This window comes from Durio zibethinus, chromosome 28, assembly GCF_047325235.1.
Source record: "Durio zibethinus cultivar Kanyao isolate XHJ-2024 chromosome 28, ASM4732523v1, whole genome shotgun sequence".
NCBI classification, from domain to species: domain Eukaryota; kingdom Viridiplantae; phylum Streptophyta; class Magnoliopsida; order Malvales; family Malvaceae; genus Durio; species Durio zibethinus.
Window position 1 is genome coordinate 3,298,610 of NC_143189.1, and position 13,449 is coordinate 3,312,058.

At 30.6% G+C, this 13,449-nt stretch overlaps 2 protein-coding genes and 1 pseudogene across 2 annotated transcripts; all 3 read left to right on the forward strand.

Moving 5' to 3' along the window:
• The first annotated feature begins 1,265 nt into the window (after nt 1-1,265).
• LOC111280548 (agamous-like MADS-box protein AGL62 pseudogene) lies at nt 1,266-1,910 on the forward strand (annotated as a pseudogene).
• Nucleotides 1,911-3,881: 1,971 nt separating this feature from the next.
• On the forward strand, nt 3,882-4,836 carry LOC111281185 (agamous-like MADS-box protein AGL29). The gene has a single exon (XM_022868833.2). The coding sequence runs from the start codon at nt 4,136-4,138 to the stop codon at nt 4,745-4,747; it is 612 nt and encodes a 203-aa protein (XP_022724568.1). The 5' UTR covers nt 3,882-4,135; the 3' UTR covers nt 4,748-4,836.
• Nucleotides 4,837-8,284: 3,448 nt separating this feature from the next.
• LOC149510649 (uncharacterized) lies at nt 8,285-8,981 on the forward strand. Its single transcript, XM_089757509.1, has one exon. The coding sequence runs from the start codon at nt 8,437-8,439 to the stop codon at nt 8,650-8,652; it is 216 nt and encodes a 71-aa protein (XP_089613635.1). The 5' UTR covers nt 8,285-8,436; the 3' UTR covers nt 8,653-8,981.
• Nucleotides 8,982-13,449: the final 4,468 nt, after the last annotated feature.

Genomic DNA, 13,449 nt, shown 5'->3' on the forward strand with positions numbered 1-13,449 from the left:
TGTAGAGTTATGTTGTTTATTCTGTTGTCTTCAACTTTCATTTACCAATTAATACTTCTCTTTTTTACAATTTCTTTGTAATTCTGAAATGGCCATATCCCATATGATAGATACAAAAGAACTTCAACACAATGTTTGCATCCAAGAACTTGTTATTAGTCCTGCAATTTACAATAACAATAAAAGTTGAATTATTAGAACAACTGATTGCCTTCTTCCATTCTATTCTACATAACTCTGCTGTCAAAGATTGCACTCTTTCATGCATGGTAAAACTAAGTAGAAAGGCAAAACCAGGTTTATTTCAGACGCTATTGATAGCAAAATCTTACTAGATTGGCAGAAAAAGATCATGTTTACAGCCTGACTTGTTCTAAAATTTACTATAATGTGCAATGCAAGAAATTAAAGAGCAGATATTTCCTTTTGGTGTCTTTTTTCTTTATTTCTTTGGAAGTCCTCCCTCTTTCAATCATTCAAATCAGTTATTCCAGAGTTAAGCCTCTAACTTTACTGAGAATAGCATCAATTTTCAGTACTATTACTTTTCAACATATAACTGACTTGGAATGCACCTGATATCATAAATCTTTTTCTACTTATGGCATATTTGGTTTAATATAGGAGGACTCCTAATGAGTCTTCCCCACTGGCAAGCATTATCCTAATTCTATCAGTTAAAATTTTTGAACAACTAATTATATACTAGACAGTTGGTAATACAGCAAAATGTGTACTGCAGACCAGAATTATCTTAGCACTTATTTGGCAATGATCAAGCCCTAACAAACATGATTGATGAGTCAAATTTATAAGTAAGAAGTCAAGAAACATATCTACCTACTGATCAGAGACTGGACTCTCAATTGTTAACATGATCATTGGGGCTAACATGGAATGGATGCTATCAATTGTTGAAAGATATACATCATAGTACCATAGCCTAATTAAGCATAGTTAATCACTACTTAGACACAATTTGCATAAGTGTATGTGACAGATGGTTAGTATTAAACATACTAAAGTGAGAATTTATAGTGCCAATGGAGACATTTGTTCTTCATATGCTAAGAGAGGCAACGACAGAAAGGCGACAACTTAAAGGGCTAATTTCATTAGCTTGTGCATTTAATTTCTTCAGTTTCCTGTCCTATATATATGCATCTCCAACCAACAAGGACTTCATTCTAAAACAACTAGAAGGCTAATATAGCATTCCTTTTTAACCTTCTTGTTTGTTTCTTCTTTCCTCAGATTTTTTAGCAATGTCAGGTTCAGGGAAGAAAACTAAGGGCAGGCAAAAGATTGAGATGAAGAAGATAGAAAATGAGGAAGACAGGTTGATCACATTCTCAAAACGCCGATCAGGGATCTACAAAAAAGCAAGTGAGCTAGCTACTTTATGTGGTTGTGAGGTTGCTTTTATGGTCTTCTCACCAGCAGGTAAGCCTTTTTCATTTGGCCACCCCTCTATTGAATCTGTTGCTAACCGCTTTCTGAACCAAAACCCCCCTCCAAATGACAACACTCATCCTCTTGTGGAGGCTCACCGGAAGATTAGAATCAATCAGCTAAGCCAGTATTTGAATGAGCTCCTTAGCCAACTGGACGCAGAGAAAGAGAAGGCAAAGATGCTTGATCTGCTGACACATGGGAAACAAACTCATGGCTGGTGGGAAGCTCCCACTGATCAACTTAACCAGCAAGAGCTCGAAAAACAATATTCAAATTATGAGGAGCTTCTCAGCAATCTCTATGGCAAGATTAACGAGAAGAGTGCTGTAGCCACTTCTTCACTTGTTGCTCCAACTGATCCTGCTCAGTTCACCGATACATTTACAACCATTGCCAATGAGGAAGTTCCTGCCTCCTTTCCTCCTGGCTACAACCATGGTGGGCAGCAGTTCTGAACAAGTCAAACTGTCTTCGAAGTCTACCATGTTCCGAATCCAAAAAGTTCTTGAAGCAGGAACTTTTGCCTGCATCTTTGGATAAATAAAAGAGTTTACTTATCCAACAAATAAACTCTACCTTGTTAGTTGTTATTTACTGTTTTCGTAACGATCTTAGGCTTGTGAATTTTGGGATCGCTAAAGACATACATGATAATGTTTGTCCATGTAGCTAACCAATATCAAGTCTATGATAGTTTACAGCAGTCCTGTGTCTGCCTAGGACTATTTCAGTTATGTATCCCAGTATCAGCTATCTTATTTCAATAAACTGGTGATTAATAAAGGTTTTTTAATCCATTTCTATCATTATTACTGCTTGAGAGAAAATTTTTCTGCCAAGTAAACATTTGAGCTCAACCTTGAGCATTACTTACATTGATGACTCAGTTAAACTTTCATTCATATGTTGCTATCAGAATAACCTTAAAATATTTTCTTATTAAGGAAACAAAATCATATATTACAAGGGAATATGCTCCCCTCCTTCAAGTTTCCACATCAAGTTTTGCAGCCAGATAATTAAAATTAATGAAGTTTTCTAGAAGACTGCTCTGCTATGAATTATTTTATATCTATCTAGTTTTCACTTCAAGATTAATGGTAGCCCTTCTTAACAGACACAACCTTGTTTTAAGAAACTAATTATAGCGTATGGAATTTATGTAGGAATGTTCCTTCTATAAACTTTCACTCTTCATATCACTCATTGATAATATTTGCATAGAAACTGGTTGCTTTTGTCAACCACTGCTAATTGCATTACTGTAACTCTTTAAGTCTCAATATCACACTGCCATTGTGAATGGAATTGAATAAACTAATGGTAAGAATGTAGCTTCATTTGAAGGATTTCCTCCACTTTTTCTTCTCTATTTTTCCATTCATTCAGTTTCAAGTTAATTAAGGTAAGAAACTGAAATCTTCACAGCAATTTTTCATATCAAAAGCTCCCAAAGCACAGATTTAACATGAAAATTGGTTTCTGCATATGATTCCATTGTTTTTTTTTTTTTTTTTTGCTGATATTTAATTTCATTGCTTAACATTATATGACAACATGAATTAAGGAAAAAGAATTATTGATTGCAAAATAAGATTAATAAAGGTTAGAAGTTCATATGTTTTTAACTTTTTATTGGTTTTAAGGTAAACCATGATTAACCCTGCCGCTTACCAGCAATTAATATAACAATTATTGATTACAATTATACTTCCTATCTGTACACTCTCAAATTACATAGGTCATTTATTAAAAAGAAAAAAGAAAACTAAGCCAATTTGTACTAAATGACCTTCTTTTGATTTTTATTATTATCCACTTTCCACCCTTCTTTAGGGAAAAACACTTCAATCATTCTGGAAAGAAAAACTAAAGGATTAAAAAAATACATTAAAATAAGTTAGTTTTAATCATTTTATTCGAATTTTAGATAGGAAGTATATCAATGGTTCCACGTTGGCAACTGTCAATTCTAAATTTGTATGGTTTTTTCACTTGGGTGGGCAGAAGAGTGGAGGATTTTGGTAGGTTTGCCTTTGACACTCTGGTTTTTTAAGATGATTCCATCCATGACAAATCATGTTTCCTAAATAGATTTCATTGACAAATAAAGCAAATCATATTATAGTAAGTTGTTTTGGTATAAATAGTGCCAATTTAATTCTTAATCTTTTTTAATTGTTACAGCCTTAATCTTTCTGTCAATTAATGACTCTATAAAGATTGATGAAATGTACATGTAAGCAGTTCCAAGTAAGCACTTCAGTGGGACCAATTGCTTTGACTGAGTTACACACATGGCGTTCAAATGTTCTTTTCTTCTCATTATCAAGTTACAAAAGAGAGGAGGGAAGTTGAGCAAGAAAAGCACTTGGTTTTTTCAGAAGAACCAATCAATGGAAACTGGAAAGCTATACACCAAATGGCATCATTACCCCCAGAATTTAATTGTTTTCTAAAATCTGATATTTTTCAAAGAGAATTAAATTGTGCCAACAAAACAATGTTAAAGTTTCATAATGACAGGAGTAACCCAAATTAGGAAACATGCATAAATTCTTTCCATGTTGGGGAAAAATAATTATACATGGAAATAATGAAGGATTTATTAGTAGCATCAAATATTGGAAACATTTTCAACTCATAAAACCCTTCAATTTTCACTAGTTTGTTCTTATAAATGTTGATCTGTCCTGAGAACAATGTATTATTCCTTCCTCCAAAATATTTGAGAAAAAAAATCATGGGCCGGCGAAAAATTGAGATGAAAATGGTTAAGGATAGCGGCTCGAGGCAGGTCACTTTCTCCAAGCGCCGATCAGGGCTGTTCAAGAAAGCAAACGAGCTTGCTACCCTTTGCGCTGCTCAAGTTGCCATCGTTGTTTTCTCCCCTGGAGGAAAGCCCTTCTCGTTTGGGCATCCAAGCGTTGAGGCAGTGGCGCAAAGGTTTCTAAATCAGGAAGCGAAACCAAAAGTTTCTATTCCTGGCCAGCAGGTTGAGTCTCAGCAAGAAACTAAAGTTGAAAAGCTTAGCCAGCGGCTTAATGACCTTCTCAAGCAGCTAGAGGCAGAAAAGAAGCGAGGAGAGATGCTTGATAAGGCGATCAAGGCAAATGGAAAACGCAAGTACGAAAAACCCATCAATGAACTCAACCTGCATGAGCTTTTGGAGATGAAGCAATCAATGGAGGAGCTTCGTGAGAATCTGAAAGGGCGAGTTAACGAGATTGAGGCTTCGTCTTCTTTGCTGCTCCTATCGAACAATGCTGTCAAAGAAGCTGATCATGAATAATCAACTAGTCAAAGTTGCTAAAAATGGAAAAAGAATGAAAATTGTACACCATCTCTTATAAAACTCTGAATCCTAATATACAAGTAGATGGTTTGTTCTTGAATAGAATTGATCTCAATTTCCCAAATATGATGAGTTCAGTTGATAATCTTGTTAGCTTAGCAATTTTTTTTTTATTTTGAAAACTATAAATTATAAATTATAGTATGATAAATCATTATATCAAAATTTCAAATTCTATTAATATTTTTAGAAAATCTTTATAAAAAATACATAAATATTTGAGCAAGAACATTATTGTACTAAGCTAATGACGGTGTTGCATGACGACGCAGTAGGCAGCTGCCATGTGCATGCAGAATCATAGCAGTTTAAATTGACTAAACTGATTTAAAATCCATAATTTAATTAAATTAGTTTAATTTTTTATTTAATCGATTTAATCGGTTTGTAAAGTGGTTTAAATAATTTAATCGGTCGGTTTGCGATTTTAAATTTTACAAACTGAAGCGATCAAGAAAAACCGACTTTTAATAATTAAATATTTAATAAAAATACCCTTTTATCCTTACCTAATACTCATTAACGAAATCCTAAAATCTAAAATCCCTGTTCTACTATTCTCATTTCCCTGTTTCTCTCCCAGACGCCTCTCTCCATCCTTGCTATCGCTAAAGTTTCTTTTCTCTTTCATTTTCTCTCCCTTCCTTGTGAGTCAAGCTCCAATTCCTCTGAACCTTTGTCCTTATAATTTTCAGGCTTTGTATTTTCTTCTTCACTAACTTACACTCAGCTCTTTTAATACTTCACTAACGCCAAAACTGATAAGATTTTCTTTTTCTTTTTTCAATTTTCCTTTTAATTGGTTTTTAGAAAATGCTTAATGCTTTGTTTCTTCTTACCTGCAATTTGTTTTTTTTAAGTTAAAAAGTTAAAACTTCTTTTTTTGGATGTAAAATTTTAAATATTATCTTAGGAAAAAAGATAAAATTTTGAATTTTTTTAGTTGTATTTACTTTTTTAACGTGTACGTAGATGTTATTTATTTATTTATTTTTTAATATCTTATTGATAATTTTAGATTTTTGGTTTATTTAGGGTACTTTAGTCATTGTCATTTCTTAAGTCTTTTTCACTAAATAAGATGCTCTTGATTCTGAAAATGAAAGTACGGTGGTTTTGTTAATGTGTTATTTTTTAATTATGTTAGAAGGATGTTAATAATTTGATTTTAATTGAATTAATTTATTTAATGAATTTAATTTAATTAATCGATCGATCATTAAATTAATTTTAATTGATTATTGAAAATAATTTTAGAGAAGTTTTGGTTTTTGAAAAATTAAACTAATTGAAATTTTAATCAAATTATTATGTATAAAATTAAAAATTTATGAATTTATCCATTTCATTTTTAAGTTATTAAAGTTTTTAATTTAATATTTTTGTTGAATAATTTTATTTATTTTGTTTCATATATTATAAAATAAAATTTTAATATATAATTTAATTTAATATATTTTATTATTTGATTAATTGAAAAAGTTGATCGAACTAATTAAATTAATTTCAGTTGATTAATTTTTAAAATTAAAAATTTTAATTTAATTAATAAAAATAATTTAATTTAATTTTAAATAATTTAATTTAAAATTAATTAAACCAACCGAATAAACATTCTAATTGTTATGGATGGTGTAGAGATTTTTAAAAAGAAAATGTTTTTCTACAATTTACTTTGCAAATAAAAAAAAATTACTAAACCAACCAACTAAAGTTGATTCGGTTTATGTCAATTTTTATTTTTTTAATCACTCAATTTGATTTTTTGTATAAATTAAATAAAATTTTAAAATTTTATAATCGAATTAATCAAATCGACATATGCTTACCAAAATCAGCAAGTTTCTGTGGCTTTTGAAAAAGCATGCCAGGCCCAAAGTTAAATTTAAATAGGTGATAAAATGATGGTGGCTTGGCTTTGGAAGACCAGGAAAAAGGCCATGCGCCTTATGGAGGCTTGAATTGGTAAAATATTATGGCCTCACGCTCATCCCCGCGTTGCTTTGTGGCCACGAGCGCTGCCATGGAATTGTTTAATTTCAGCATTTTCTTCAAACCTGTTTGCAAAAGAAGTGACCAACTCTATCACGTGTCTGTTTCCACGGTCTACATAATAAATTTGGACCATACACTTTTTGGCTTTTGATGATTATACTTAAAAAAATAGAAATTACTGCACAGATTTCTTTCTATCATATTTCTTATAGGTTAAAAATGTTTTTTTTTTTTTTACATTTTTTTAGTATAAAAGGGATTAATTTAAAAATAAAAAAAAAGATTGTAAATTTTAGAATTTAAATTTTTAACATACTAAATATAATCTCTCAAAAATAATTAAATAAACTAATTGAAACTTCGAATTTAATATTTTTCATTTTATCAGGGGCAATACTATGGTTAGAAATTTGTTCAATTTTATCTTTCCCATTCCATCTATGTTGATAGAATTGATTTCAACAGCAAGATTTTTGTGAAATTTTTTGTTTTTTAATCAAATTCTCTAGCATGTATATAATTTTTTATTTAACATTGTATGATATTATTATTGATATTGCAATAAAGAAAACTTTTATTAAACATTAAGCAAGTATTGGTAATAATTTTCAAATTATAGAAAGTAAGGATATTCATAATTGAATTTTAATCGAATTAATCGATCAATTGATTTAATTTAATTGATTAGTTGATTATCAAATTAATTTTAATTGATTATCAAAATTTATTTTGAAAAAATTTTGATTAATTTAGTTTGAAAATTAAAATAACCGAATTAACCAAAATTTTAATCAAAATATTATAAAATATATACATAAAATTAAAAATATATAAAATTGCTCATTTTATTTCAAATTATTAGAATTTTTAACTTAATACTTTTGTATTTAAAATTTTTTTGGATGATTTTATATAATTTATTTAACAAATAAAAAATATAATTTAAAATATAATTTAATTTAACATATCTTATTATTTAATTGATTGAATAAATTAACTGAATCAATCTAATTAATTTTAAACAATTAATTTTTAAAACTAAAAAAATTTAATGCTATTAATAAAATTAAAATAACATAATTTAATTCAAAATTAACCAATAAAATCCACCAAAAAAAAATAATAGAAAAAAAGGTCATCAGCTACAAGCGTTTGAACTTTGACGTCAAAGTATTGAAAGGAGAGGAACATTCGATTTGCAAGAAAGATCAAGAGTCCACGCGCACGGATGCTTTTCAGTTCCCACCAGTTGATGGAGCGTGGAGGCTGAGACATTTCCTCTCCTTCTCCTTCTTCTAGGCTTTAAGCCGAAAGGGACAATAAGAAGGTCCTAAACTACTACTAATAAATAAAATTTGTTGACTTTCCCCAATTTTTTTATTTATAATTTTACTTCTTCCACTACTTTCAACCCCAAGAGACGGTTCTTGGAAAACTGGAAATAGCCATTTTGAATTTTTTTAAATGCAACCCAGGTTTACCAAGCTAACCCTCTCTCTCCCACGACTCTTTTTATCCGCGTATCTCGAGGAAACTGTACTTTTCCTCTCCAATATTTAACAACCCTCAACTCCTCTTCTTCTCCAACCAAAGACCAAAGCACAAAAAGAATAGAAAATAAAAAGGAAGTGATGGTTAGGACGAAGAGATGGGTGTTGTTTAAGAGGCTGATGAAGAAGGAATCGTGGAGGTGGAAGTTTTTGGGGTCTGCTTTCAAGTGGAAGAGGCTAAACATTCAGCTTTCTTTCATTGATGATGTGCTTTTCAGGATTGCGTCGGTTTTAGAGGCTATCTTCTTGGTGGCTACTCTCTGTTTCTTCTACCTTTGTTGTGGCTGTCACTTTTGACAGTTGTATATGTAGTTATGGACATGTACTATGTATCTATCTTTTTTTTTCCTTTTTGGGATGTAGTAATATTCTGAATGCTGAGTTCAGACCTGGGTTTTGAGAGGGAAAGTGATTGCATGGTGGTTTTCATGGAAAAGAAATTACTTTTCACCATTATGTAAGATGTTCCAGTACTCGTTGAAGGGTGGTGGAAAACTGGAAATGTAAGGAAGAAAGCCATCTTGGTAACTTTAGCCTTTATTGGGGAAGTTTTTAAGTTAATGCGTCAGTTTCTTGATGTATAAAGTTAATGGTTAATTAAATTAACTTCTGCTCTGTTGAAGAAATGTTATCTCGTTTCTATTTTTCCTCCTTTCTAATTTTTCTTTGATTTTCCTCTTTGGTCAACGGTGGATACAAAGAAAGGGAGACAGCCTTCTCTGGCATCTGTACAAGATTGATTGGAGCCATTTTCAATTGCCAAATCTGAGTGTTCATACAATGATGCCTCGGAATATAGGTGTCTGGCACCTTTAATCATTTATGAAAAAGCCCATGATCTTGCTTACTTTTATAATGCAGAATACTTGGTTGATGTTATGGCAGCTTTAAGTAGTAGGCCATGGCAAATTGGCAATGCATCATTCGCTAAGCCTTCTTTTTCACCCATTTTCCATGAATAAATTCTTTTCTTTACTGCTAACGAAGGAAAATGTTAGAAAATTTTCTGCTTAGCGTGATAAGGTTTAAGGGTTAAAGTTTCTCAATTCAATAGGTTATGACTTTTGAGTAGGCGTTATGCAGGACAGGAATCTTTTGGCCTTATGTCTTCTCGGAGAAACAAGACAATATCAACCAAATTTAACAAAAGAAACCAGACAAAGCAAAAGGTAAGTCTAGGAACAGAAGCAACTACACTTTTAGCTAGAGCCTCTAGGATATTGGGAATGGAACTGGAATCTTTACTGCCAACGAAGGAAAATGTGAGGAATTTTTCTGCTTAGTGTGATAAGGTTTAAGGGTTAAAGTTTCTCAATTCAACATGTTATGACTCTTGAGTAGGCGTTATGCAGGACAGGAATCTTTTGACCTTATGTCTTCTGGGAGAAACAAGACAATATCAACCAAATTTAACAAAAGAAACCAAAGTAAAAGGTAAGCCTAGGAACAGAAGCAACTACTCTTTTTAGCTAGAGCCTCTAGGATGTTAGGAATGGGACTGTCCAAAGGTCTGATGCTTTTGATTCTTAAAGTACATTTACTCACTCACGTCCTTTAACTGGCAGGTAATAGCTATATAGGTACTTTGGAAGTTTGCTGAACCTTTATTGCATAATATAGATACAGCATAAGACCAGTTGCTCAAATCAAGATAATAATAGATATAAACAATTTATAATTTAGATATATAATCAAAGTATTCTAATTGATATTCAAGATTTGATGCCCTCTCAGCATAATGTTAAACCAGTGGCTTGACTTTTATGAAAACATAACTTTTACTGTAGCCTATTTCATAAGACTTTTGTACAGTAACTTTTATTTGGTTAGGTGAATCAATGGTTTATTTGACAACTCTACAAGGTTTTTTGACACAAAAGATCCGTAATACTGTAGTAACTATAAAATATACTTAACTTGTATCACTGTAAATGATAATATAAAAAAAAAAATTTTTGATTCTAAATCTAATAGTTGAAGAAAGAGTAAGGAATTACTAAAAGAGATGAGAGGTTTTAGCCAAACATATTTTACAAAAAAAATCTTACAAGTGACTTCTTAGAGAAGTTGAGTAACTCCACTTTGCTTTCTCAATAAAAGAGTTACAAATTTATACAATGAAAAAGTAACTAGGATCTATAACAATGACATTAAGTCCATTACTAAATATAAAACAATTTATTAGACTTAAAGTAGCTTTAATAAAGTAAAGGTAAGATTCCTTTTGCTTTATCAAAATAATTTTAGAAAAGTAGACTTGACTTAAATACGACTTAAAGTATGAGCTGATAAATAACAAAATAGGTATAAAGTTGACACCAAAGTTGATGTTGATAAAAACAAAGCTTGACGTGCCATCATCTAAACTCAAAATCTCTAGAGAGGTTTAGAAAAACATCTTTAAGAATATCACACATAATTATACATAATGGGATTGAAACATGGGGTCTCTTTTTGCTTTAGCACCATGATTGAATTTCTGACTAGATCAGAATCATTTTGAAAAATATTTAAGGTACTGGATGGATAAACAATTGTTTACCATTAAAATAACTCTTTTTCGAAGTCTGTAGAGTCCTTATCATAGTTTTGGAATGGCTAACTATACATTATATGTTCAAAATTTTTTTTTATTCTTGAAACATTTTCTGGATTTTGCCAATAAAGATTTGTTGAAAGTTGAGCTAATTCAGCTGGACTGTAGAGGTTAAAATTTACCAATCTTTAAAATAAGTCATTCTACCAGTTGTTGAAGGGAAGCGTAGGAGTCCATTTGTCAAGGTGATTGTATAACTCTTGAATGTATTCTAGAGGGTACCACTACTATAGTTCTCTCTTAAAATGAGAAAGTTTTTAAAATATCTTAAAGATATCGTTGATCTTGCAAAGTCTTTTGAGCAAAAGTTTGTACTCATCAGAATACAAAAATATTGATTTATACAAAGATTATGGATTGCATACGTAGATATCCAAGTGTTCTTGGAAAAGGGCAAAACCATCATCTCCTATGTGGTAGGGTATGAACATAAAAATGATATGATAGTGTCATGAAAAGTTTTTGGTGAGGTTAAACCAATTGTACAGGGTGTTGAACCAATGTAAGAATTTTTCAAGTGCAATATCTTTTGGATCTAGATATTCTATATTAGTTAGGACAAAGGTAGCCTATATAAGTTTTGCTGAATTAAACTCAATGGCAATGGTGTAGAGTTGATATAGGTTCCATAAAAGAATCAGGGCTTCTTTGAATAGTCTAGCTGTGTGAGGTATTTGAAAGAGGTGAAAAAAAAGATATTTGGGATATAGTCCAATGGGTCTAATACCATGGTTAGCTCTTTTTCTAATAAGTATGGCTTGCATCTTAAAATTGATTTTTTGCATGACTGTCAATGGTATTTTAAGCTATCATCTGTTGGATTTTAGGAAGAAGGTTTGTACAAGAAAAATAAGTTCAAAGTTTACATTGGGGTGAAAGGTTTATAATCTGGTTGATAAAGGTAAAGATGAAGAAAATGGTTTTTCTTGTACAATGATTATGAGGGTTAAGAAGAGGAAGGTGAGGGATTCATCATGAGACTACTAGAATAATTTTTAAAAAAACTCGAAAAAGGTTTGGGAGGAGGTCAAGATAACATATTTAGGAGAACATTATCTTTTTATTTTATATGTGTTGTGCTAAATGAGTATTTTGAAAATCATTGGGAGAGTCTAATAACTGTGCATTTAACATATAATTTTTTTTTTAAATTGAGCATCTGATCAAAAGCTAACATATTTAGTTTTACAAGAAAGTAGTATCCAATGAGGTGAAATTTAAATATTTAGATTCTATATTTTACTGTTAAAATTTCTTTTAGTGTAGAGTGGTAATAAAATTTTGAATCTTTGAATTTATAGCTTTTGTATCCATATATCTATTTGATTTTATCTTTTTTTTTTTATAAGAATTGCTGACCAAAATTTGTCGTTTGCATTTGTTTGCAATATCTTTTTGCCATCTGAGAAAATCTTTAAAATTAGAAGTGACTGTGATCTTATCTTTAGCATTTGTATTGGCTTTGTCTACTTCTAAGACCGTTTTGGTAGTTTGTTTTAGCATATGTCTGAGAGAATGAGTTATTTGAGCAAGATTTAGGAGAAATTCACTCATATAGTTGATTACATCGAAGAGTTGCACTTGTTTTTTGAAAAAATTTTCATCAAAAAAATCTTTAAGCGTCTTAGCAATGTGTGGTTGAGTTATATACTGATCATTTTTTAAATGCATGCTTAAGAAATCAATTTTTGAGGTGTTAATGATCATCTTTTTCTCTTAGAACATTATCTAATACTATTGAACAATCATATGAAACTTATCCAATAACTATGTATGAGATGTGATATTTAGAGAGAATAGTAAGATATCATCAATGTAAATAAGAGCATTATCAAGAATGAGAGCAAAAATATTTATCATTGCTTTTTAGAATAGTAAGGGAGTAACTTTTAGTCCAAAAGGTATAACTGTCCATTAGAAATAGAATTGAAAGATGTAAAATGCCATTTTGTATTTATCTTATGGATGTATGCCTAATTGCCAAAATCCTATCTTAAGATCAAACTTTGAAAAAATTTTAGCTTGTGATAAGTTTGCAAACAATAACTATTTGTTAGGGAGAAAAAACTTATCATCTATAAGGAAAACATTAAGAGGCTTGTAGTTTATCATCAATCTTAATTTTTCATGAACTTGTTTCGATCTTTTGTTAACATAAAATGCTTTACATGCCTATACAGAAAAAGGTTCGTTAAATTAATCCTTGAGCTTGGAGTTGTGAATATTCTTAAATTGCTAACTTTAAATGATTTGGATTCATTCCTTGGTGATTAGCTTTTATGGGATTGACATATTTATATTTCTTGAACGGAAGAAAAATGAAGAAATTAAAGTTTTGCCAAAGTGGATTTTTGTATTTCTAGAGGAATTTTGAATGACTTTTTCTACATGAAATCTGAATGAACTTCTATTTGAATTTCTAAAATAAATCTGTTTGAATTGTGAAGAGGTTTGGAAGGTTTTTCCAAGGTCTGAAATAACTTTCAAACTTGATATTT

What these genes read in the sequence shown, in the direction of transcription:
- LOC149510649 (XM_089757509.1), top strand. Translation starts at nt 8,437, where the DNA reads ATGGTTAGGACGAAGAGATGGGTGTTGTTTAAGAGGCTGATGAAGAAG.
- LOC111281185 (XM_022868833.2), top strand. Translation starts at nt 4,136, where the DNA reads ATGTTGATCTGTCCTGAGAACAATGTATTATTCCTTCCTCCAAAATAT.